Raw genomic sequence first — 27129 nt, 5'->3', positions numbered from 1 at the left:
TATTAAATAATATTAAAATGATTAACTTTTATATGCACGCAGTGAAATCTTACGACGAAAATTTTTGGATTTGATACTATTTTTTTTGTATGTATGCAGCATTATGCCTCCATATTCACGATCTTTAGTAAGTCTATGTTTTTACGAAGTTTCCTAACCTTAGAATGGTTTCTCAAAAGGACATTGTTTATGGACTTGTGAGTAACATCAAAGATGTCTTTCTGGATAATAATATTATATTATTACAATATTCTGGGAAATTCACATCTAAGAACTTGAGAGTGAAACCTTGGTTTTGTGTATTTTGTGTTTCTTTCTTTCACAAATTTCCTTAAGGCGATGTATAAAATGTAATTTTTTCCATGATAAGAGAATATGATTTACAAGAAAAAACTTAGCCCTTTAATTTCATCAATTTGTTTAATTTATTGTTTTTTTTTTATGCACCTGATCGCACTGATCTAATGCAAATATATTTTGTTGTTGCCAAGCTGCTTGTACTTGTGTACAAATGGTTCAATAATACAAAATAAGAGTCTTACGTATTTCCATATTAAAATAATGTAGCACTACTACAGCATAATAAGCGTGAACGTTTTTGAGTATCAACGTGTGATAAGTTGTCAAAATCGTTTATTAAATGAACGAATTAATATTCTATTGATGTTTTTCCCCCTTTTTTTCTAAGTCACACTGTCATCACATTTCCGATCGCGTTTGGACGAAATCAATCCTATCGGCTTCCGTACGTGTGTAACTGTCAACATGTTCAGCATGGCGTCCTCTGTAAGGGCAGCTACACGTCTTTCCTCTTTTTATCTGTTTATGTCTTCCAGTCACAATGTCAGCAGTGGGTTTAGTTGGTCCTGCCGGCTCTGCTCCTCTCGAGCGGTCAGGAGCAGTCTGTATGAACACGTGCGGGAAGGTTACAGTCACAAACCTGAACTGGACATGCAGCGCGTGTGTGAGGAGCCTGACGCAGTGAAGGCAGATCTGGAGCATCGGAAAGGAGATCTACGAGCAGCTGATGTCGGAGTCATAGTAAGACAAACATTACATGGCATTCATTAAAACAATACTGCTGCGTGATCCCCACGGCTGTTTTAGATAATGCATGTGAATGAGTAAATGAAACATCTTTGTGATGCAATGTGTCTAGATCTCAGTCTGGAAGAAACTACAGGAGGTGCAGAAAGAAATCTCTGATTTGGAGACGAGGAAGAATGTGATCAGTGCCAAAGTCCGCGCTCTTGTGGTAGGTGTACGCATGCATTTATGTAGTATATGTTTTAATCTAAACGTGCATAACAATTTTAAGGGATAGCTTATGCCATCCTTTACTCCCCAAACCTGTATGATTTTCTTTCTTCTGTTTAGCACAGTTGACGGTAGCCATTAACTTCCATAGGATTTTAATTTTTTGAACTTACCCTAACCCTATAACCTAAAATGTGTCTTATGCGATTTAATGTGATTTTTTATAGTTCTTAAAAATCCTCTTTGCTTTATACATAAAACATTTTAAAACCAACAGTTTACCAAAAAATTGTGGATTAAAGTCAATTTCTGGTGTATACTCTGGCTGTTCTCTTCTGTAATGGGGACAAAAACATATTTAGCAGTCTATATAATTAATTCACTATATTATATCTTTAACTTTCTATCTTGATGTTGAAATAAAGATACTGTTTATGTTATTTGTCAACTGGTTACGTGCATCATTTATTTCTGGATAAAAATTTGCTTTAGTCAGTGCACTTTTTTTCTTTCTTTTAGGATGAACATGACAAATCTACTTTGGCTAGTGTAAGTGTCAGCTTTCTTTGATTTCTGTACGTTTTTATGATTTATGATCTTTTAATGAATGAAAATTTACTTGAGAATTTAAAGCTCTGAATATAACTATATTTCAGTGATGTTTCTGCTTTTCGGTGTGTACTATGCATTATATGCATGCCTTTTTCTACAATACTGGTTTCTTTCTCTGTTTCGTACTTGACAGCTAAAGGAGTACACAAGTGCTAGAGAAGAGGGTCGAGCAATCAGAGAGAAACTTGGTCAGTTGTATGTGCAAGAGGGGGAGCTGGAGAAAGAACATTACTGCCGTGCCTTAAGATTGCCCAACAGATCACATCCAAGTGTGGTACAAGACCGCTCACCTTTTCACAATACAGAAAAATATTTTCAATTCGAAAGGACATTTTATATAGTAGTAAACAGGAAAGCAAAGGTGTGCTTTTACTTAAAAGGAATGTTATTTTTCTCCTCTTGTCTTTTAGCCCATAGGGGATGAGAGCCATGCAAGAGTGGTTGAATTGGTTGGTGAGAAACAAGGTACATTTATTTGACATAAAAAATATTCATAACCATATCTCCTTCAATTGTTGGTCTAAAATACAATTTAGGGTTTGGTTAGTAGCAGCAGTCATGACTTGTATTGACCTTGAGGTCTGACTTTCCTGATTTCTTGCAACAGTTGACAGAAATTCTCTAGTGAGATCAGTGTTTAACACAGTATTTTAGTTATTTTATGTAAATATTTGTACCTTTATCATGGCAGTGCCTGGTAAAATGTACCACAAGATGTAATAGTGTCTTGTGTCCACTATAGAATTTGATTTTAAACCAAAAGGCCACCTGGAAATTGGAGAGAGTCTTGACATCATAAGACAAAGGTTAAATGTTTTCTTTCTCTCATATTTTAATTTGATTTAATAATTTATATTAGTTTATCATTAGTATCTCTTTCCTCTCAGACGGCTCGCCCATGTGTCCGGGCACAGGTCATACTATCTCAGAGGTGCGGGGGCCACACTTCAGTTTGCCTTGCAAAATTATACTATGGATTTTCTCCAGAAACGCGTTAGTATGTTTTCATCTTTTGGAATAATTTGTACCCATGAATGGAACTTACTCATGCAAACTGGGTTGATTTTTTTTCAATTTTTCGATTTCTTCTTGGAGGGTGAGAATACTTAATACATCAAATGTTGTTTTAAATTCTTATAATTTTACAGGACTTTATTCCCATGGTTGTTCCAGACATGTTGAAATCAGTGGTTTTTGTGAGTTCTCCTTTGTTTTAAAATGCATTATGTTGATTTTTATGTAGCAACATTTTTATTACATTATAGTTGTGTATTAAGATTCTAAATGGAAAGATGTCGTATAAAAGTTTACTTAGTAACAACCTATAAAGAAACTCAATGACATTTTTGCATCTGTTGTTTAGGAGGGTTGTGGGATGCAACCTAATGCTCATAAATCACAGGTGTACTCTCTGGACCCGTCACGCTTTCCTGACCTTAATCTTGCTGGTACTGGGGAAGTAGGAGTGGCAGGTGAGAAAATCATGAACTTCTGTCATATGATCATTAATCATATGATAATTAGAATGTAATAAACTATGTAAGTTAAAATTTCAACTCTACTATAAATTCAACTGTTATTTTATAGATTAAATGTCATTTTTCGTTACATGTAAGCTATTGCTATTAATCAAATTATTCTAAAATAAAGACCAGCAGACTCCAATATTTCAGGTGTTCAAATATTCTCATAGGGTTTTGCGGGGCATTGAAAAGCATTAAAAGTCATTAAATGGATTTTGCGAAAATTAAGGTCTTAAATGGCATTAGAAGTCATTAAATTTAATTTCTACATGCATTAGAATTTTTTAGATGGTTTTGGAGAAAAATTTCACCAGTTTATTTTGAATAAAGGGCCTTCATAATGAATAACTTTGATAATAAATAATAAATACATTTGCTTGACACCAGATATAATGTATTTTTTTTACTTTTACTAGTGGGTGAAGGACACTATAGTTCATTTATGTAAATTAGTATAGCAAAATTAAGTGAACTGTGAAATTACACCCAAAAATTCTTCATTCAGTGAACTACTACTAAGAGACTTGTTTCAAACAAATTAAAAACCTTTGACCAGTAATGCGTGTGTTAAACATACGGACCAGACCCAAGATTTGGCACACATGTGATTCGTGGATAAATTAAGTTTAAACATCATAGAGTGAAAGGTTAATAATTGCACATTTCGTCTTGCCAATTTACATACTAAAGCAATTTTAACTCGCTAGCTGTTTTCTGTGTGATCAGCCGCTGCCTCACACACCCGAAGTGTTAACATGCAGAAAGAGAGAGACACCACGAGATCACTGAATTGATTCCTCTTTCACATAGACACAAAGTCATGTTAAAATACTTATTTTTGTATTCTGGTAAACACAGTCGGTTTTGTTTAAAAGGACACCTGTTATGCCCCTTTTTACAAGATGTAATACAGGTCCTTCTCAAAAAATTAGCATATTGTGATCAAGTTCATTATTTTCCATAATGTAATGATAAAAATTAAACTTTCATATATTTTAGATTCATTGCACACCAACTGAAATATTTCAGGTCTTTTATTGTTTCAATACTGATGATTTTGGCATACAGCTCATGAAAACCCAAAATGCCTGTCTCAAAAAATTAGCATATTTCATCCGACCAATAAAAGAAAAGTGTTTTTAATACAAAAAAAGTCAACCTTCAAATAATTATGTTCAGTTATGCACTCAATACTTGGTCGGGAATCCTTTTGCAGAAAAGACTGCTTCAATGCGGCGTGGCATGGAGGCAATCAGCCTGTGGCACTGCTGAGGTGTTTCGGAGGCCCAGGATGCTTCGATAGCGGCCTTAAGCTCATCCAGAGTGTTGGGTCTTGCGTATCAACTTCCTCTTCACAATATCCCACAGATTCTCTATGGGGTTCAGGTCAGGAGAGTTGGCAGGCCAATTGAGCACAGTAATACCATGGTCAGTAAACCATTTACCAGTGGTTTTGGCACTGTGAGCAGGTGCCAGGTCGTGCTGAAAAACTAAATCTTCATCTCCATAAAGCTTTTCAGCAGATGGAAGCATGAAGTGCTCCAAAATCTCCTGATAGCTAGCTGCATTGACCCTGCCCTTGATAAAACACAGTGGACCAACACCAGCAGCTGACATGGCACCCCAGACCATCACTGACTGTGGGTACTTGACACTGGACTTCAGGTATTTTGGCATTTCCTTCTCCCCAGTCTTCCTCCAGACTCTGGCACCTTGATTTCCGAATGACATGCTAAATTTGTCCAAAAGTCCAGTGCTGCTTCTCTGTAGCCCAGGTCAGGCGCTTCTGCCGCTATTTCTGGTTCAAAAGTGGCTTGACCTGGGGTATGCGGCACCTGTAGCCCATTTCCTGCACGCGCCTGAGCACGGTGGCTCTGGATGTTTCTACTCCAGACTCAGTCCACTGCTTCCGCTGGTCCCCCAAGGTCTGGAATCTGTCCTTCTCCACAATCTTCCTCAGGGTCCGGTCACCTCTTCTCGTTGTGCAGCGTTTTTTGCCACACTTTTTCCTTCCCACAGACTTCCCACTGAGGTGCCTTGATACAGCACTCTGGGAACAGCCTGTTCGTTCAGAAATTTCTTTCTGTGTCTTACCCTCTTGCTTGAGGGTGTCAGTGATGGCCTTCTGGTCAGCAGTCTTACCCATGATTGCGGTTTTGAGTAATGAACCAAGCTGGGAGTTTTTAAAAGCCTCAGGAATCTTTTGCAGGTGTTTAGAGTTAATTAGTTGATTCAGATGATTAGGTTAATAGCTCGTTTAGAGAACCTTTTCATGATATGCTAAATATTTGAGATGGGAATTTTGGGTTTTCATGAGCTGTATGCCAAAATCATCAGTATTAAAACAATAAAAGACCTGAAATATATTAGTTGGTGTGCAATGAATCTAAAATATATGAAAGTTTAATTTTTATCATTACATTATGGAAAATAATGAACTTTATCACAATATGCTAATTTTTTGAGAAGGACCTGTATAAGTCTCAGGTGTCCCCAGAATGTGTCTGTGAAGTTTCAGCTGAAAATACCCCACAGATCATTTATTATATGATTTAGAAAGTGTCTATTTTGAGTGGAAACAGAAACAAACTTTAGCCGGATTAAGGTAATCAAAAATCTCTGTTTACATGGTAGATTCTTAATCAGAGTATTGTCTTAATCATATTAAAATCTGAGTATTTTTGTGTAGGGGAATTTACAGTTAAAACCCAAGGACCAGATATGTCGCAATGAAGACCAGGAGTCAGAGATGAGTTCAATTAATAATAATAATTTTACTTGAAGAAAATAGTTTGCAATTTCATCAGCAGAAGTCAGCTTCAATACTCTCGATGGAGTTCGTAGGCCGCTCCAGTACAACTCAAAATCAACCACAGTTATACCCTGACAGAAGATACTAATTGCGTCAATACATAAGTCAACAAAATTCTGATTGGTTCCAAAACCTGGATAAACTCTCCAAAGACGTATATCTGATACGCTGGACACTGGCAGTTGATTGTTTGTCCCGGGACTGTCTGAGCTTCTCCCTGTACAGACAGATACTAACACACATACACAGAGAACTTATCTAAAATTCAAGGCTTTCTAGCACTGGCGAGTGTCTTATCATTACGGTTGGATACACACACATAATATGTGGACATTAATCTTGAGGAAAAGAAATACAGGGTAGAACAGGATTCTTTAATATCTCATAAGCGCACATAAGGTTACACATTTCACTCTTGCCAAAACTTGATTAATAGTCAAACAAGAAATCATGTAATAATATAATTAATATCAGTATGAAGGATATGGCAACTCGGCATCCACTCCTTCAGTTGTCCATGTAAACATACTGACTGACTTGCTGCCACCTGATGGCGGTTTTAATTTCACATTTAAATTAATTGTAAATATCAGTATTCCATGTTTATGTTTTTAAATAACAAAATATTATTTATGCATTTGTAACTTCAGGTTAAATGCATTCATATCCCTCTGTGTGGGAAATTCATCCGATGCTGCTTCTGTGTTTCCTCTGCTGAGCAAAGATGAATTTTGTTGATACTGATATAATTTGTTTGGCAACAGCCCAAATGTCTTTTATTCTAATCGACTGATTTAATGTAAGAATTTGACTCAAAAGATGATGCACACTTCGTGGCTTTATAAAGGTAAAAATGCCCATAAAATTTAAAAATCAATTTAAACTTATAGGAACAGATTAATTTCTATCACTGCTGTGAACTAACCCGCACACAGAATATGAAGGATATCAAAAACAGGTTTTACACACACCAGTACATAAAAGCACATTTAAGAGGGTTTATTCTCCAAATAACTGTTCCAAGTTATATTTTCTGTCCACTATATTATTACTATTATTTTGATTTATACCTTAGTTTGGTTTGTGTATAGCATTTAATAAGTATTTATATGGCATTAAAAACATTCAATTAGATTTGATGATACCCGCAGAAACCCTGTCACAATCAAATTATGATCTAAAATTGTGAGCAAGAACAAATTTTCCTTTGTTTTGCTTTCCAGGCTATTTCATGGATCATGCTGTTAATTTCAAGGATTTACCCGTCAGGTAAAAAGAAGTGCCTGGTTGACCTAAATGCCTGCCTGAATACTACATTAAATTGTTCATTAACTGCTGCATGTATAAAATATTATTCATAAGATAAACTATTTCTTTTATGTTCTAGGACAGTCTGTAGTAGCACATGCTATCGAGCAGAAACAGATACTGGCAGAGAGGCCTGGGGGCTCTATAGAGTTCATCATTTTAACAAGGTAATCAGAAAACAGAAGTGGTAGCATGCAAAATAAATGTCCATGTCAAGATCAAGACCAGTGAGGTCAAGATCAATGCAAATATAGTACAATGAACATTATGTGTTACCTTATTAGGATGTTTACTATGTTTACATTCATGCAGGTTGAAATGTTCGGTGTGACTTCGAATGAAACGGGAGAGGAAAGTGCGCAATTGTTGGATGAATTTGTCATGTTACAGAAGGAGATTTTCTCTTCTCTGAAACTTCATTTCAGGTTTGCAGTCTAAAACCAATGTTCCACCAGTAACCATCATCAATATACCACATATAGCATGTCACGGGTTGCTAACTGATGGTCATTTCCTTAAATGTTTTTGGTATTCTGCTCTAAATTCAATAAAATAGAAGTATAGCATTTTCTTTTTATTTAACTGGCTTGACAATTTAAGCTAATAGTGGTTCTTAATCTCTGTTCATACCAAGGACAAAATAGTTTATTGTGAAATATTCATTTTCTGCACTATGAAGATTTGAAGATATGCTAATAACTATTTATCTCATAGAGTCTTGGATATGCCCACTCAAGAATTAGGGCCTCCTGCCTTTCGAAAATATGATATTGAGGCATGGATGCCAGGACGTGGCGGCTTCGGAGAGGTTGGAATGATACTTTAAAACAAAAAGTAAAGAGTCGTTGTATTTGTAATTTATATACACGAGTAAAAACAAAAATAATAATAATCTAAAACATAAAAAGAGTATGCTTTTGGTAAATATCAACTTTCTTTGTTAGATTTCCAGCGCCTCAAACTGCACAGACTACCAGAGCCGGCGCCTTAACATTCTCTATGAGGGAAATGATGGAAACCTTAAATATGCACATACGGTAAGAGACTATTTATAATAGTTTGTTAATAATATGGGAAGTGTGGTTTTGTGTCTGCAATATTTCCATTCTATTTATCATGCTGTTAAAAAGGAAATTCAATTGTAGGAGATAAGTGAACAGAATCATCCTTCAGCACAAAAATAACTTTAGCAGTCAATGACACTTATGTTTGTTTTTTTCCTTCCCATATTTTAGGTTAATGCTACGGCTTGTGCTGTTCCACGCACTGTCATTGCAATTTTAGAGACACACCAAACCAAGGTAGAATTTAAAGTAAAGTAACTTGTTTATTTTTAAACCGACATTTATTTTATTTTGTTGTTTATTTTGTGTTTTATTATTGTCGTCCATTAGGAAGGGACAGTTCTGGTTCCTGAAGTCTTGCGGCACTACCTCGGCTTGGAAGTTATAGAAAAACCTAAATACACTCCTGTTAAATATATAGGACCAAACCAACCCAAGCGTCATACCACAAAATAACTCCTTAATAGTATATCAGACTTCAGTGAAGTACAGTGAATGCAGTGCAAATAGGTCTTTGAAAAAAATCTTGACCAAGGGCTCATCAGGTAATCACAAGAAAGACTATGGGTGCTCCAGAGAGGGAACAAATTGTCAAAAACAAAAAGTGGATCCCATTGCAAAAAAACAAATCCACATCCATGCACTCACATAGCAAGCAAAGTAAAAAGCCTTTAATTATAAGACAGGGCTACATATTAAAAAACACAAACGTGTACCAGCCCAAGCACGCTTTCATCAGGCATTTAATCAACACCCTGATGAAGACCTGCTTGGGCTGATACACATTGTAAAAAAAAAAAATAAAAAATAAAAATTTGTATTGTTGGTGTCTCATAATTAAAGGCTTTTTACTTTGCTTGCTGTGTGAGTGTCTGGATGTGGATTGAAGCATGGATGCCAGAAAGTGACGACTTTGGAGAGGTTGTAATGATAAAAGTAAAGAGTTGCTGTGATTGTTATTCATGAGTAAAAAAATAAAATAATAATAATTTAAAACAAAAAGAGTCTGCTTTTGAGTCCTTTTGGTAAATATGAGATCCATTTTGTGAATATTATCTCAAACATTTATGTGGCTTATACAAATTTTCAATAAAAAGTGAAAGAGAAGTGACGTGTCCAAGTATGGTGACCCATATTATGAATTTGCGATCTGTATTTAACCCATCTAAACGCACAAAACAGTGATTACACATCCGGAGCAGTGGGCAGCCATACTGGGCTTCTTCGTAAATGGGTCACACTTAGCTTCCTCCCGCCCGAAAACGGGCGAAGCCTTAAAATTGTACTTTACTTTTTCCCAGGATAACCAATCAAATATATTTTTGTTCTATAATGTTTTCTGATTATTATTTAGAATTTTTAGATTTTTTTATGATACTTTGCATTAATTATATAATTTTTATGAGCTATTTTTTCCATTAGAATTAATATATCATTTTTTATTTTATATTTATTAAAAAAAAAAAAATTCAATAAATGCAGCATTTCACATCAAAATAGAGTGCCAGCCTAAAAAAAAATGTTCCAGGAGAAGAACTTCATCTAGTGGCTTTAAAAAATAGCCACTTTTGTGTAATGTCCTGTACCAGCCTGTAGGCTGTCTATAGCTTCCTATATATCCTATATAGAAAGGCTTTTTGATTCCTTTTGTTGTTTTAGACATGATTTCTCTATCTTATTCGTTTTTTTTATTTAGATATACATTTAGATATTCTAAAAGATGATTACTTTATTTTCTTAACAAAAATGTTTAGATAAGTATCAGGCTTTGCATTATGATTACAATCAAACTATAGCATTTGGTTAGAAAGGGAACACAATGTGTGTGTGTGTGTGTATGTGTGAGTGAATGTTTGTGTGTGTGTGTGTGTGTGTGTGTTGCATTTGAGCGAGAGTCTCTTTTTGTATTTTTTATTTATTTATTTTTGCATATTCTCAAAATTTGCTGTTGCAGTCTTACCAGTCTCTCTCTTTCTCTCTCTCTCTCTGTGTGTGTGTGTGTGCATTTGAGCAAGTTTTTTTTTTTCATTTATTGATTTTATGTGGAATATTCTACAAATTTGCTGTTGCAGTCGCCAGTTTATCTGTGTGTGTGTGTTTGTGTGCGTGGGTGTGTGTTTGTTTGGGGGGGGGGGGATCTTATTTGCACTCTTGATGTTCTAGAGTGTCACCCCTTCATTGCTGTACACTTTTTTTCAGCACAGTTGCTGATCTGTAGCTTGTACCACCAAAAGTTTCTCTGAGTTTTCCTATTTTTTCGTATTTCCCATTCATTTCCTATGTCGCCCGTTTTCGGGCGGGAGGAAGCTAAGTGTGACTTTTTTTTTTACGACCCTTTAACATATCAGAATCATCTCCTTGATTTTTTTGTGTGCTCATATAGGTAATACAACAAAAGTCACCAAGTTTCATCCCCATCCGATGAAGCAAAAAAATTAAACATTTCAAAACGTTCCAAGTTTTCGCCCGTTTTCGGGCGAAGAAGCCCAGAGGGTTAATATGAAGGCAAATACTTAAGGGTTCATTTATTTGCTCGATCTACTTCAAGTGCTGTTTTCAAACCTGTCAACAGTGTGACATTTAGGATAGCTAGGGCAAATATCTGCATGGATAACTTGGGTGAGAATCATATGGTATTTAACAATTTCTTAATGTATTGAGAAGTTACAATTCCTCTTTACTTCTTCTTAAAGCAGTACTAGTTCTTGTGGTATTTTTACTTGGGCAAGACAGAAGAGATAACTTTAGATCATTCTTATTCAGACTACAAACTCATGGCAACAAGTAGTGAAAATGACTGATGAAATGAGGTTAACAGAAGGAGAAAATATTTACAGAAGTATTCATATCATGCAGTTAGTCTCTTGCCACAATTGAGAAGATAGCATGCTGGTAAACTTTCCATTGCTATCAATCATATCATGGGTGCCAGTTTAGCAGAAAAATCTACCTTTAACAGCCCAACTGGTGTTTTTTGAGAATAAGTCTACGATTATGACTGTGTGCACAAAGTGTGTAGTTATTATGTCCTCCTTTGTAGTCTATAGAAGTAAAGCCAAGTGAAATTTATTAAGTAAATAGCTTAGGTTGTGACAGAAAACGGGGTCTTTCCTTCTGTTAAAAAAAAAAAATTCTCCATGCGTTTGAAAACGTGCAAGAATAGTACTATGAAGCACTGTCAAGAGCATGCCAAACCAACAGGTGGTGATATGATATCAATCGGAAATCCATGTTGGCCCATCAGAAGCCTGAAAAAGTTTCCAGTAGGCGGAGATAACAGTGCATGCTCCGAATATCACAAACCAAAATCAGTTTTCACTGTAGTTTACTTGAAATTATGATTATAATGAGAAAGTTCATTTAAAGTGTTGTATAGATATATTTATCATGTCTGTGAAGTCAATATTGCCTAGATGGACAGAGATTTTGCAAAAAGTTAACTTTTGAAACTGCGGTCAAAAATTTGTAAATTGCATTATGAACGAGTTTTTGTTTTCGACTTGAATTATTTATTTTTAAAGTAGTATTCAAAGCACTTTATAGATATGCGTATAATGTCTATGAGGCAAGTATTCACTGAGTTTCTGTAAATTTTAGTGAATATATATATATATATATACAGTCGTGGCCAAAAGTTTTGAGAATTACATAAATATTAGTTTTCAGAACATTTGCTGCTAAACTGCTTTTAGATCTTTCCTTCAGTTGTTTCTGTGATGTACTGAAATATAATTACAAGCACTTCATACGTTTCAAAGGCTTTTATCGACAATTACATTTTTTTGCAAAGAGTCAGTATTTGCAGTGTTGGCCCTTCTTTTTCAGGACCTCTGCAATTCGACTGGGCATGCTCTCAATCAACTTCTGGGCCAAATCCTGACTGATAGCAACCCATTCTTTCATAATCACTTCTTGGAGTTTGTCAGAATTAGTGGGTTTTTGTTTGTCCACCCGTCTCTTGAGAATTGACCACAAGTTCTCAATGGGATAAAGATTCTGGTCCCCGAGCCACTTAGTTATCACTTTTGCCTTATGGTGCTCCATCGTGCTGAAAAATGAATTGTTCTTCACCAAACTGTTGTTGGATTGTTGGAAGAAGTTGCTGTTGGAGGGTGTTTTGGTACCATTCTTTATTCATGGCTGTGTTTTTGGGCAGAATTGTGAGTGACCCCACTCCCTTGGATGAGAAGCAACCCCACACATGAATGGTGTCAGGATGCTTTACTGTTGGCCAGACACAGGACTGATGGTAGCACTCACCTTTTCTTCTCTGGACAAGCCTTTTTCCAGATGCCACAAACAATCGGAAAGGGGCTTCATCTGAGAATATGACTTTGCCCCAGTCCTCAGCAGTCCATTCACTATACTTTCTGCAGAAGATCAATCTGTCCCTGATGTTTTTTTTGGAGAGAAGTGGCTTCTTTGCAGCCCTTCTTGACACCAGGCCATCTTCCAAAAGTCTTGGCCTCACTGTGCCTGCAGATGCGCTCACACCTGCCTGCTGCCATTCCTGAGCAAGCTCTGCACTGGTGGTACTCCGATCCCGCAGCTGAATCCTCTTTAGGAGACGATCCTGACGCTTGCTGGACTTTCTTGGATGCCCTGAAGCCTTCTTTACAAGAATTGAACCTCTTTCCTTGAAGTTCTTGATGATCCTATAAATTGTTGATTTAGGTGCAATGTTAGTAGCCACAATATCCTTGCCTGTGAAGCCATTTTTATGCAACGCAATGATGGCTGCACGCGTTTCTTTGCAGGTCACCATGGTTAACAATGGAAGAACAATGATTTCAAGCATCACCCTCCTTTTAACATGTCAAGTCTGCCATTCTAACCCAATCAGCCTGACATAATGATCTCCAGCCTTGTGCTCGTCAACATTCTCACCTGAGTTAACAAGACGATTACTGAAATGATCTCAGCAGGTCCTTTAATGACAGCAATGAAATGCAGTGGAAAGGTTTTTTTGGGATTAAGTTAATTTTCAATGGCAAAGAAGGACTATGCAATTCATCTGATCACTCTTCATAACATTCTGGAGTATATTCAAATTGCTATTATAAAAACGTAAGCAGCAACTTTTCCAATTTCCAATATTTATGTAATTCTCAAAACTTTACTCATATAAACATCAGTATTTTCAATTTTCATCAAACATTCTGGTGTTTATCTTGGAAATCAGAAAGAAGAGGTCAGCTTGCCCTTAGGGCTGCATGCAAAACCACTCCTCAACCCACAAACAAACAAATACTGTGGCAATCTCTTTATTTCCCTGTGCTCTTCAGACAGTAATGAGAATTATCCATGTGTCTCTCTCCTTAAGGCTGTGGTCTCAAATCATCAATGAAGGCAAACACCTCTCCCCCCTTCATTTTCATCCTTTCATTCCATTGCTTGCCAATGTTGCTCCTTTAGGAGGGTTGACTCTTGTACTTTAAGTGGTCTGTTGCTTTCTTCATTCCTCAGGGTTAAGGCTACAGCGACGTTGGAACTCCTGCCCATACTCATGAACCCACTTATTGGCAACTAGAAAAGAAAAGACTTGAAAGGCTTCAAAAGTCTTGGAATAAAGCATATTAAAGGATCTGTAACATCTTTAATGATTTGTTTTAGGCTTAACAAGACAGTGAACGAGTAAATAATAACAAAACTTTAATTGTGTCCTATAAAAGTAAAATATCAATTTGCAATTCGGTGAAGGTCCACATTTTTCCTTTGCTTTTTTAATTTGCTTGAGCATTCCTGTAGCTCAATTAGTAGAGATTGGTAGACACTGTCAACATCAAAATCATCTGTTTGATTTCCAGGGAATTTTTATCAGATCAACTTATCAAATGTGTATCTTGAATCCAATGCGAATAGCTTTGAATAAAACAAGACATCATATGAATCCACAATCATACCCCATTTATCGCCAACGATCACAGGGCAGCCAGCATGAAGAGTGTCAACATTTCCTTGACCATTTCTGTGAAGATTTCACCAGAAGAGAGCACCATTCTGGAAAGCAAACGCATAAAAAAGAAAATGACAAACTAATTTCAACCCATCAGTTGATACTGTAAATCCTATGACATAAGTATAGAATAAAGAAAAATCCCATAGTAGTTATTTTTTATGTTTATGTAGTCTAAAAGCTTATTTGACTGTGTATGTAATAGCCAAAAACCTGAACTTCTATTCATTCACATTCCCTTTTATCCTCTATAAGAAGTTGTGCTGGGATACAATCCCCTTAGTGGGTGGTGAAAACCGGAGTGCCTGGAGGTAGAAGTAAAAAATTATAGATAGCTATCTGTCAGGGTCCTCGAACACTTAATTTATTGAAACAACACCGACTCCCGACACTAAAGCTTTTGGTGTAACATGATATCCAATGAAATGCCTGACCTAAAAACAAAAGCGAACTGTTATCATTTAGCATTGCGTGGCATAGCTTTATGAAAGCTGTGCAGAGTAAAGTCTGGTTGTCTTCTGTCTGGTTTCATACCTCCACTACAGGAACACTGAAGTTAGCGTAAATAAAGGCTGTGAATCCTCCTGCTTCCACAGAGCTCAGCTAAAGAGGGAAAAAAAACAAGTTAAGTTGCTGAATGCTTCTAAAACTCACTTACTTTCTCAGTCCAAACTATATTGACAAAATATTGTGTTTTAATTAAATTTATGCATTTAGCAGATGCTTTTATCCAAAGCAACTTACAGTGCATTCAGGCTATCAATTTTTACATATAATGTGTTCCTGGGGAATCAAACCCCCAACCTTGCGCTTGATATTGCAAAGCTCTACCAATTGAGCTACAGGAATACAATTAAGAAAGTAAAGCAGTCAAGAGCTGGACTATTTTTTACTTACATATATCATGAATGTAGCCACTCGATTCCCAGTTTTTAGTCTGTACAATGGACTTGAGTCAGACTGCCATTAAAAAAATAAAATCCACAATGGGTATGCATCATGACATATAATGTACATGCAATATAAATGATCAATAAGAAATTTCTGCATTGAAAAGAACTTTGTATTTCTGAATTTTTGGAAATGTTTTCCCATAGATGTGTATCAATGAAAAGATAAGAGTAAAATAAAATTCTTGTTACTCACTGTGGCATGGTCGAAATGAGGCTCATAGTGTCCCCCAATGCCATAATTTACAACTTGGAGATATTCAGCATAAGGAGGCTGCACATTCAACCCAGTGACCATACTGATGCGCCTGTCCATTTTGCCCACAACTCCATGGGCTGACTCTTTAAGCCATGCACTGAAAGATAAATGACAAACATTTTAATGTGAAAGCCGGGTTACACACTAAGGAAGTACAAAACGAAAGAAAAAATTGATATTATTGGAAACTGTATATAATATTACTAGTAGTATTTACCATTGAGATATGTCGGTTTTGAATGTTTAGCAGTAGGCTACTCTAGTATATGAGCTTATTTAACTTTCATGGGGTCTTAAAAAAATGACTTGTACCTTTTGCTGATGCGATATTCTGCAGTGGCCTGATTTACTCCTGATGCCACAACTGACCTTCTGAGCTGAAGGACAGCATAAAATATATAAATATAAATCACTGTGAAGATCAAAAGTACACATTTGAAGAGAGATAAAGAGCAAGACAAATAGATAAGATCAGAACAAAATAATATCTTGCCATTTCTGTTATGTGAGAATTCCAAAAGGAAAAAAAAATACCAAACTGCTGGCAGGGAGTTTTAATCCAGCAAAAAAAAAAAAAAAAAAGGACAGAAACACATGATTTAAATCTCAATCTGCTCCCACAAAAAGAAGAGAAAAAAAACACAATCTGGGTGGAACAACTGACGAGCTGTGAGCACAGTTGATTCTGACTGCATGACTTATGTGCTCGTAATTTTTTTCTCCAGCTCAGTTTAAGTCGTCAGGCTCATGTTTTATGATTAATTATTCCTGGAAGAGGAGGAAAAACTAGCACACAAAATGTTGTGTCTCTCTTGAGAAACTGCCTTTATACAGACACTTTGAAGAGTTTATACATGTTGAGCTGGCCATTAAGTGGGATACATAGTTTAAGAAAAGTGGGTAAAAATTGTATTGTTCAAAAGAGGACAATGGGAAATGGTAGCACGATAAACTCACCTGGCAACAAGTGAGAGCTTTAGTCTTTGCCAAACATTTTCCCTCAATCCAAAAATGATCCAAAACTTAGTAACATCCCAGTTATGGTCAAAATTCAATTATATCATGTCAATTTATATTTATGTCAATTTATAACGAAGCAAGCATACTGCACCATCAGTGATGCATTGTTTAATTTTCAATAAATTACTTCCAGATCTTGGCAAAATACTCATTGCATATCCAATTCTGTATGTTTTCACATAAAGGAACTCACCCCTGGAACAGCATATTCTCTGATGCTTTTAGCTTCAGCTCGGGTGACAAAGCTATGGAAGAGCACAACATAAGGGTGCAGGCTGATTAGCTCTCGTTTAATTGGTTGCAGAAGTAAACCAGGGTTGCCATTGGTGAAATAGTCACAGAACAACCTAGGGTTCTCAAAATGTTTTGGCTGCAGAAAGAAAGTGTGTTACTATGATTATTATTATCATTATTATACAGACAAGTATTAAGTATACACCACTGGTTGAGCCAACATTGTCCAACGTGACTGAATAGCCACATTGTTTTACTAAAATTCCATTTGGTGCCACTAGTCGTGCAGAAATTGCACACTTAAAGCAGGATAAACAGTGACCACCACATTGTTTGAATCACAAGCTGCGTAGCATAGTGTGGAATGATACCTGAGAACCTTTTGTTTGACACAGCTTCTCATAGACATTCCTGGTTCTCAGATAGGTGGAGTCAGGCCTTTTCAAATCCAAGCTTTGGTTAGTAACAGGCGGACTTTCATCAAGGAGCTTCTCATACTTCTCCACATTGAAAAATACCCTACTGTTCATAGGATCTAGAAAACAAGATTGAAACTGCATTGTGTAACTGCAATATGATAGCGAACTTTACATATACATTATATTTAAAGTCATCTTTATTTATTAATTAAAAATAAATGGATCTGTTTGGCCAACCATTTTATTTAATTTTTTTCCTCATTGTCTCACATATTGCTGTTGGCTGATAGTAGACTGCAGAGGTTTACCATGAAGCAATAGTTCCTGGGAGAGACTGAGGGCGTAAGATATGTTTCCAGTCTAAAAAACATTGAAAATAGTTAACAAGTGTAAAATCTTCACGAGATTGCAAAATGCATCCATAAAAACGAGAATCTTTGGCCCCCGTCTATACCTAGTACTAAAATCCATTGAGTGATCCAATCATAAGTTGTCAGCCAAGACACATTGCTGTTAACATCTGCTTGTAAAATGCATGACCACAGATATTAAGAGGAGTTTTTGGTTTTGTGAATACATACACTGCTCAGTATCTACACTGTTCTCATTAGTTTTTAATTTTATATTTTCCATTTTAATTTTAGTCAAAGTAATTTCTTTAAAATTGTTTAAGGTAATTTTGTTGTTTATTTTTGTCATTATTATTATTATTATTATATTGTAAGAGGCCAAGCACCGGAGGTGTGTAGGCACCTTTTGTATCCGTTGGCATTACTCTTCTTCTTCTGTTTCTTCCGCTCTTGAGTCTATGATTGCCCATAGAACCATTAGCCTGAAAAATGTCTCGACATTAACCATAGCTAACTCATCAAACTCTCTAGTGCAACCACTTGTCCAAATTTTCACTCATGTTTATGGTAATAACTTTTGAACCATAAGAAGGAAAATAATTTTTTCGTCTTCGCTCATGCCAAGTTGAATGGACACCAAAATTGAATTAAATTAAATTACAAATAAAATAATCGTAAGGTTTTGTTTTTTCGCTATTTTTAATTGTTCGTAAAACCTACTTTGGGTCCAACCATTCTCGAATAACACACGAACAAATTATACGAAAAGCACACAACAATGGATCTGAGGCTATATCTCTGCAACGGTTTGGCGTATTGAGACCAAACTTGGTGTGTGTTATAACAAGCATGGCCTTAGACTACATGCAGTGTTTTGGCGCTGTGCTACCTAGTGGTCAGGAGATATGGAAAAAGCATATTTTTTGCTTATACACGTCTGAATGGCTTTAGATTTGGTGTAGCATGCTGAATTGAATGATGCCCAATTTTCCCAGGTCAGCCATTTTGGGGATTTGCCATCTTGAATTTTATTGTAAAATGCTATATTTTTCAAATGCATAGACGTATCATTATGAAACTTGGTCCTGAAAGAGCCTAAAACGTTTCGAGGCAGATGTATGGCACACTCTTAGGACACATAAAAAAAATTTGGTGGTATTGTGCCGCTTGGTGGTGCTATAATTGAACAAAACATGAAATTGCCATTGTCTATAGTCGTGGCCAAAAGTTATGAGAATTACATAAATTTTGGAAATTGGAAAAGTTGCTGCTTATGTTTTAATAATAGCAATTTGAATATACTCCAGAATGTTATGAAGAGTGATCAGATGAATTGCATAGTCCTTCTTTGCAATGAAAATTAACTTAATCCCAAAAAAACCTTTCCACTGCATTTCATTGCTGTCATTAAAGGACCTGCTGAGATCATTTCAGTAATCGTCTTGTTAACTCAGGTGAGAATGTCGACGAGCACAAGGCTGGATATCATTATGTCAGGCTGATTGGGTTAGAATGGCAGACTTGACATGTTAAAAGGAGGGTGATGTTTGAAATCATTGTTCTTCCATTGTTAACCATGGTGACCTGCAAAGAAACGCGTGCAGCCATCATTGCGTTGCATAAAAATGGCTTCACAGGCAAGGATATTGTGGCTACTAAGATTGCACCTAAATCAACAATTTATAGGATCATCAAGAACTTCAAGGAAAGAGGTTCAATTCTTGTAAAGAAGGCTTCAGGGCATCCAAGAAAGTCCAGCAAGCGTCAGGATCATCTCCTAAAGAGGATTCAGCTGCGGGATCGGAGTACCACCAGTGCAGAGCTTGCTCAGGAATGGCAGCAGGCAGGTGTGAGCGCATCTGCATGCACAGTGAGGCCAAGACTTTTGGAAGATGGCCTGGTGTCAAGAAGGGCAGCAAAGAAGCCACTTCTCTCCAAAAAAAAACATCAGGGACAGATTGATCTTCTGCAGAAAGTATAGTGAATGGACTGCTGAGGACTGGGGCAAAGTCATATTCTCCGATTGGGGCATCTGGAAAAAGGCTTGTCCGGAGAAGAAAAGCTGAGCGCTACCATCAGTCCTGTGTCATGCCAACAGTAAAGCATCCTGACACCATTCATGTGTGGGGTTGCTTCTCATCCATGGGAGTGGGCTCACTCACAATTCTGCCCAAAAACACAGCCATGAATAAAGAATGGTACCAAAACACCCTCCAACAGCAACTTCTTCCAACAACAGTTTGGTGAAGAACAATGCATTTTCCAGCACGATGGAGCACCGTGCCATAAGGCAAAAGTGATCATAGGTGGGATCGACAAAGGACAAAAAAGCAGGAAACTATACGGTGCACTTACCACCCCCCCCCCACCACACGCACACAGTGACATAATTTATATAGTATAATAATAAATTAATAAAAAATATTGTACTTGTTTTTTCTTTAAATGAATTTATAAATTAAATTTAAAAAGGGAAGAAAAATTTAAATACACATCTAAATTATTTCCATTTTTATTCCAAAATTATATCCATTTATTGGGCATTTCTTGTCCTCCCAGATGTTTTGTTTTTCCTTATTTCTATGGTTCCCTTTACATCTATTAAAAATAACATCTTTATTTGCCTCTATAGTTTTGAAAGGTATCTTTTCTTGTGTTTTTGTTCAGCCATTTTGTCAGTTCTTTATTATAGACTTCTATGATTGCTAATTCACAACAGAAGACGATTATTAGGTTGAACGTTCAGAATACGATTCCATAGGTTATATTTCAGCACGAATTTCGCGAATGGACAGCGACTCTTAAGTAGCATGTAGAACGCGTTCATGTCAAGTAAAGTTTTTGGGAAAAGCACATGGAATTGCGTCGAGCGTTTATAACCTTGCACGTTGAGAGCGCTCTTCAGAGCTAAGATACATTGTTATCGGGAAACTCGACCCAGATCAGATTTAAGCATTCATTAAAGTGAATCGGTTCAAAGGAGTCATTAGCTCGCAAATTGGACGTGTCGTTAGTGGACAGATATGCTCATATGCTCCACACATATAATATATATTTTATATATATTTATATATATATATTTTATAAATATTTTTTAAGGTCGCACAGATTAAATTTCAGGAGCATATGCGACAAAAATGTTGGCAATTTCGAGCCTTGTAGAAGCTGCTAAACTTTCTAGCTAGAAGTAAGCAATAACCAACATGGCGTTACTTTGCTAAGTTAGCCCAGAATCGTTTAACATTAATGTTATGGAATCATGACAAAAGTGATCAATTGATTGGTCAAATTTTATAAACCTGCATATAAAAATGAAAGACAATATATTGGATTTGCTTGAATCACCCGTGTTCACGGTCTTCGTCAGTCAACTGAAGCTGTTCACGTGAGTAGATGGTTGGGTGAGCGCGCATTCAGAACGGTGCGAGTACACTTTGAACTTCAATCGTGACAAATTATTGGACTACTTGCGGAGTGACATGACATGATTCAAAGGCACAAAAAACGTTGACAGCGGTGAGCGATCATTATGTTTACCAATACCCGACCCATCGCAATCGCCTACACCCCGAAACCCCACCCCTGAACTTGTGGTCAATCCTCAAGAGGCGGGTGGACAAACAAAAACCCACTAATTCTGACAAACTCCAAGAAGTGATTATGAACTTTATGTGCCATAGAGACAATGACCATAAAGTACTCAAAAATTGAGACATTGCCACCTTGTGGTCAAAGGTTATAATGACATTTCAAATAAATGCTAATAACGTTCTGTGAATTTTGCCTATTCTAATGAGACTGGTATTAATAGATTCATTGGGTCATGCTGAGAACAGTGATACCAATGTTTCCATAACCAAACTTCCTGTCTGGCATTTTGATTTTCTTTACAAACCTACTTTTTCGAACTCCACCTAGACCGTTTGTCAGATTTTCACCAAAATCGAATCATATCATCTTGACTAAAATCAGACCATGCTGACACAAAGTTATGGATTTTGTGTTGATAGAAAAAAACATTTTCGTATACCACATCAACGAATTTGAGGCATTATGCTAAAATGACACTTGAGGCTGTATATCTGCAATGCTTTGGCATATTGGCACCAAACTTTGTGTGTCATTGTCAACTCACACAGAAAACACCACATCGATTTGATAACAGCGCCACCTATTGGTCAAACGTGATGAGCCAATAAATCATAGTACTAGAGGTTGTATTTTTGATTTTTCAGCCGTTTTGACTAAAATGATCCTAAAATGGATTCAATTACTTATTTCTGCAGTTGGTCTGATGCTAGCTTCTTTAGTGCTTGGCCCCGTAATTGCTGCTTTCAGTTAAATTTGTTATTATTATTGTTATCTGTCTATATAGTTTAGTACATCACAAAATTTAAATAAGAAATGTTGTTTTGGTAACTAACTTAAAATGAAAATGTGCTGTACACAATTAAACAAATTTTAACCAAGATTAATCGCATGACTTTTTCTGCAATTAATCACATTATATTGCACAAAATTCAATAATGAATTCAAAAGTAGTGTGTTGGACACTTTTATTTTAAAAGTCCTTCTGTATGAACAAAATGGCGAAGTATTCCCTTTACATAGAAGCAGTAAAAATCCTTATTGTAAATCTCAACTTAAACATTAATGTAATCAAATTAAAAACTTGTGTATTCTTCTTGTGATGGTGCGTCTTAAGGGAGGCTCATACGTGCCTTCATTCATTGCGATCCTATAGGATATATAAATATATATCTTAAAGTCTGTCTGGACGTGACAAAGTGACAGTTGCAAATCATTTGTATGTCATAGATAGAACGAGGCATCAGTTTACCTTTAGGGATTTGTTGTGACTCGTTGGAAATATTCATCACATCCAGTGTAGATAGCATCACTGGTTATAATGGGTTCTATAGTATTTTGTCGCGCCGCTAGTGTCCAGTGTAGACAGACACAGTGTTAGGCCCACCCCAAATGCTCTCATTGGTTGAGACCAATGATGACACCGATCCCAAGACAGTACTGATGAACATCACACCCCTCCTGTGACCAGTGCTTGAAGTGGGCTGGTACGCACAAGTATGCAGAACCGGCACTTATACAGTAGGTGGCCAGCCTAACTGGGCCTTACCGCCGCGCGTAGCCTTTAGAGTACCTGCACTTTTTTGTGCACTTCTGATATGCTGGTACTCAGAATAAAAGCATCAGGGTCTAGGTGATTATATGTGTAATGAATTCAACCTTCGTAATCTTCGGGAAGAAGGAGGCGGGAACCGGCGGACACTCAACTGAAACTTTAATAATCCAAATAAACACAAAACTGCGCACCAGCCCCTCACGGACGACTGATGCACACAAAATAAAACCAAAACATAAAATAAAGCCCAGGCCTGGTCCTCTCTCGTCCTTCACTGTCGTCGCTCCAGTTTTATATCCTTCCATCTCCTCCGTGGGCCTCGAGACCGGCGGGTCGAACAGGTGTAGCTCATCTCCAATCACTCCACCAGCCTCGCTCCCACGTCCCTCGGCCCCGCCCCACTTGTCACAATATGATACCATTTATATGACTAAAAAGGACACTATATAAATCACACTACCCAGGCGGTATCACCTCTCATCTCAACCAATCACATGAATGAATGAAAGTAGAGTGTATGGGGCGTGAGAGCATGTCAGGGAAGGCTCAGAGGAATAATAATGATTTATTGATTACTAATTTGAATCAGTACTTTATAATGAAAATAATCACATCACATCATTTTGAACCGGTAAACTCCTGGAAAGTCCAAGGATCCAGTAAACAAATTCAAACAGTAAGTTCAAAACAGCTCTAATGCAGAGAAAACACGGCCGATTTCATCAAAGATCGCGGAGAGAATAGTGACTTATGTCCAGATGTAAGTAAAATTATTATTTTCAGTGTGTATTTTGCTTAAAAGCAGGAATGTTTTATAATGAATGCTGAGTATGCGGTGGTCAGAGATTTAGCGATTCTGAATGGATCCGTATAGTAGTAAAGGCAGGCAATTTAGTGGTCTTTGGTGTCTCCTGGTGGTCTTGTTTGGTATAGCAGCTTGACTTGTGCTAATTTGTGTAGAAAACTTGACCGATCTTGACTGATTTTGTCACTATACACACTCATTGTGAATTATTAAAGTGATTCTTTATTTAATATAAATAAATAATAAAATAAATGGGGGTGCGGGTGAGTACCGGCACTTCTTTTCTACCACTTCAAGCACTGCCTGTGGCCCATGGTTTGTCTTTATGTGTATTCAGAGCCAGTGAGCAATGGACATTCAAAATAATAATAATTATATTAAAAACTGCGTTAATGCATGGAAAAAAATTTTTTTTGGATAATAATGTATTAACTTGCCCAGCCCTGATTTTATTTAAAACTGTTCAGGACCCAGTTTAAACTGGATTGGATCACCGAAGATGGATCTTAATACCTGGTTTGATCATATTTATTTTATAAGAGGTACCATACCTTAAAATGAGAGAAAGCTAAATGGTCAAGGGCATCTTCAAGTGTGCCTTCATTTTCTGGACTCCATTCTCTTCCTCGAAAGAGATGAACTGCCTCCTCAAACCACTGCACAGAATGGTAGTAATCTTCCAAATCATAGGCCACCTACAAAGCGAAAAGGATAATGACATCCCACATATCTGGATTTAGAATCTTTCTTAAAGGGGTCATATGATTCTATTTTAAAGATCATTATTTGGTGTAACAGAATATGCTGACATGCTTTAAGGTTAAAAAAAAAACACATTATTTTTCAAATTCTGCATATTATTGTAGTTTCTCTATGCCCCGCCTCTCTTAGTATCATTTTCTACAAAGACCCTCCTTCCGACAAGTACAGTCTGCTCTGATTGGCCAGCTTACCCAGTGCATCGTGATTGGCCAAATACCACAAGCACACGTCAGAAATGTTACACCCCTTTCCATAATTGCGAGCTTCAGCTTTAGTAAATAATGTCCTTAGTTTTACCATCAGTTCAAGCCCGAAAAGGGAAGAGTTGAGTGATAGACACAGTGAAGATGCTCGTATGTAACTGCAGTACACAAGCCACGATTAAAAAAGCTGACTCCACTGTGATGTGACTGTCTCTCTCTCAAGCACACACACATAACGCATTCTCTACATGGCGCAAAACTCTCCATTTGAACAGTCATTTATGTCATAAATGAGGCGTTTTAGCCCGGTCTGGATAAGCCTTCTCTCTTAGATTGAACAAATTATTTTGTGGGAGACTTTGAGCTTTGTAACTCTGCAGATCTTACACATGCACAAATAGATATAAAACATACCAAAGAAAAGGTAAAATAGAAATAGCATCATATGACCCCTTTAAACAGTTCAGTCAAAAACCATTTAGTCACTGATTATTCAGTGTGTTACTTTATGAATGTTAAAAGAGTTTCCAACTGTTGGCAACACAGCATATTTTACTTGGTAGTTGTTCAGATGGTGGTGAAGAAACAGACAGTGCTTATTACAAGATGGCAACAAAACAGGGCTTTTCCTTATGCATGAAGGAATAAAAGTATAAATCATTTGGTATGTTATTCACCACAAAAGAGGCACCATTACTAAACAAACTTGAGTAGTATGGAATGTACATCAAGAAGTAATATTATGCTCAAGTGCCGGGAACACATTCTGAACACATTTTTCCAGAGGTTTTCCTAGTGATTCATAACACATTCCAAACTCTGAGAGCATGTGCAGGAGTGTTTCTTGACCCCTCTTAGTGTTACGCTTGTGACAAATAAGAAATGATTAGCCTTAATGCCATGCTATGCTTTGCAGACTGGAAATAAATCAGTATGTCCCACCTTTCCAACAAGGAAGCAGTCGTCCCCAGATAGTGTATCAGACACAGGAGGTTTGTAAATGTCAAACGCATTTCCATCTGTGATTCGCTGGAAGTGACCTCGCACAAGCCCCTCCACACGTAGATGATACACATCCTGAAGTCTCATCAGCCCCTGTGCTGCTCCCTGAAGGTCCTCCAGCGTGGGTAAGCTGCCTTCCATCCTCCTGTAGCCCTCCCTAAGGGCTTAAAGAAAACAGTAAATGGGGGTTGTGAAGGGGTAGAATTAAGTGAGACAAGCAAGCCAAAAGTTCAGTGAAAGAAAACCTATGAAGCTCCAGGTACATTTATGAAGCTGTGGATCATGGCTTATCTTAAATGCATATATGTGTGAAGGTCAGCAAACTACCGTTAATATTTTCTTCTGCTTCATTGCTATTGACAACATTCATCCATTCAGACTTGAGTCTTTTGACCAGTTTGAATGCAACAATTGGATTAGCTATGGTAGCCGATGGCTCATTGTATATCCCACTGTGCAATGATGTGACCCTTGAGAAGAACCTAAAAAATATAGAATGTTATTAATATTTGGCTGTATTTTTTATTTATTAAAAAAAGTTTTACAATAACAACAAAATAACAACTAAATCTGCCTGTTGTCACCTTCAGTGTTGGCATAGCTGTCAATTTAACAAAACAACATGATACAGAAATGCCCTTTACAATTGTGTCTTTTAAATTTTTATGTTTAACTTATAAAAATACTATATATATATATATATATAGAAAGCCAAAATCTGAAAAGTATATGACATGTATAGATACAAAACTTCGCTTTGTTGAGCAAAGTTTGGCATAGTTATTAAAATATACTGTCGTACATTTTATATAAACTGTCGAAAAGTGTCGTATATTCAAATGAACATTTAATCACATATATTTCTCACAGAGTAATGATTAAACATCATGTGCCAATTTATTAATTAGTTAACACTTTTATACATTTATATAAATAATAAAATTACTTTCTCTTACCTTTTAATATCGTCAAGTCTTTGTATTTCTTGTTCTAAATAAATTCTTAAATAATCCACGAGTTGTCTTTCTGCGAAAACTGCTTGCTTCACGCTCATCACTGAAGTGAACATCTCACCGAGCGATTTGTCAGATATATTAACTACGTATAAAAATATGAAGAGACTAAAGTATGAAGACATCTTATAAGGAAGATTTTTAAGAGGTCTTACATATTAATGAATTGAACAGAATGAGTTATTCCACAGCTTTTCTTTCGTCTTCAAGTTCTCACGCAGGATATGAGAGAACTTGCACAGCTCATGATGAGCCATGCGCGCGCGCGAGGGTGGGGGTGGCTGTAATATGGGGTGTGGTTGTGGTTTTAGTAAGACCACAAGGATAATAATACAGAATAAAACATCGTTGAACTCATTGCTTCTAAACAGTCCTGTGTTCTAAATATATCGTAGAAGCTTTAAAAAATGATATTATTATAGACATAAATAATATCA

General features: G+C 36.6%; 2 protein-coding genes across 3 annotated transcripts; one reads left to right on the top strand and one right to left on the bottom strand.

Moving 5' to 3' along the window:
• Positions 1-730: 730 nt before the first annotated feature.
• sars2 (seryl-tRNA synthetase 2, mitochondrial) lies at positions 731-9362 on the top strand. Of its 2 annotated transcripts, XM_059533381.1 has the most exons (16): positions 731-1041; positions 1160-1255; positions 1777-1806; positions 2003-2143; positions 2280-2334; positions 2612-2675; positions 2757-2862; positions 3018-3065; positions 3233-3341; positions 7428-7473; positions 7592-7679; positions 7825-7937; positions 8227-8320; positions 8457-8549; positions 8748-8813; positions 8907-9362. In XM_059533381.1, the coding sequence occupies exons 1-16, from the start codon at positions 766-768 to the stop codon at positions 9030-9032; spliced, it is 1551 nt and encodes a 516-aa protein (XP_059389364.1). In that variant the 5' UTR covers positions 731-765; the 3' UTR covers positions 9033-9362. The 2 variants fall into 2 exon arrangements, with proteins under 2 accessions (XP_059389364.1, XP_059389365.1); XM_059533382.1 differs by lacking the exons at positions 8748-8813; positions 8907-9362 and having other exon boundaries at positions 8227-8346.
• Positions 9363-13700: 4338 nt separating this feature from the next.
• On the bottom strand, positions 13701-26948 carry LOC132122884 (prolyl 4-hydroxylase subunit alpha-3-like). Its single transcript, XM_059533379.1, has 13 exons — positions 26636-26948; positions 26007-26161; positions 25620-25843; positions 24264-24407; positions 17723-17774; positions 17367-17530; positions 16955-17131; positions 16054-16118; positions 15679-15838; positions 15430-15492; positions 15067-15135; positions 14480-14576; positions 13701-14102 (listed from the first exon to the last, which is right to left on the bottom strand). Exons 1-12 carry the CDS (start codon positions 26815-26817, stop codon positions 14556-14558), a joined length of 1476 nt encoding a protein of 491 aa, XP_059389362.1. The 5' UTR covers positions 26818-26948; the 3' UTR covers positions 13701-14102; positions 14480-14555.
• Positions 26949-27129: the final 181 nt, after the last annotated feature.

The sequence above is a fragment of the Carassius carassius genome, chromosome 41 (genome assembly GCF_963082965.1).
Source record: "Carassius carassius chromosome 41, fCarCar2.1, whole genome shotgun sequence".
In the NCBI taxonomy this organism is placed as follows: domain Eukaryota; kingdom Metazoa; phylum Chordata; class Actinopteri; order Cypriniformes; family Cyprinidae; genus Carassius; species Carassius carassius.
Note: the sequence above shows the minus strand (reverse complement) of the source record. Positions and strands in the feature narration are given on the sequence as shown.

Excerpts from the sequence above, each read along its gene's own strand:
- LOC132122884 (XM_059533379.1), bottom strand. The coding sequence starts at position 26,817 with ATGTCTTCATACTTTAGTCTCTTCATATTTTTATACGTAGTTAATATA. Across the intron at positions 16,119-16,954 it reads GAGAATATGCTGTTCCAGGG|CTCAGAAGGTCAGTTGTGGC; the intron begins GTGAGTTCCTTT and ends GCTGTCCTTCAG. Across the intron at positions 14,577-15,066 it reads TCAGTGTTCCTGTAGTGGAG|AATGGTGCTCTCTTCTGGTG; the intron begins GTATGAAACCAG and ends TTTGCTTTCCAG.
- sars2 (XM_059533381.1), top strand. The coding sequence starts at position 766 with ATGTTCAGCATGGCGTCCTCTGTAAGGGCAGCTACACGTCTTTCCTCT. Across the intron at positions 1,807-2,002 it reads ACAAATCTACTTTGGCTAGT|CTAAAGGAGTACACAAGTGC; the intron begins GTAAGTGTCAGC and ends CGTACTTGACAG. Across the intron at positions 3,066-3,232 it reads TGTTGAAATCAGTGGTTTTT|GAGGGTTGTGGGATGCAACC; the intron begins GTGAGTTCTCCT and ends TCTGTTGTTTAG.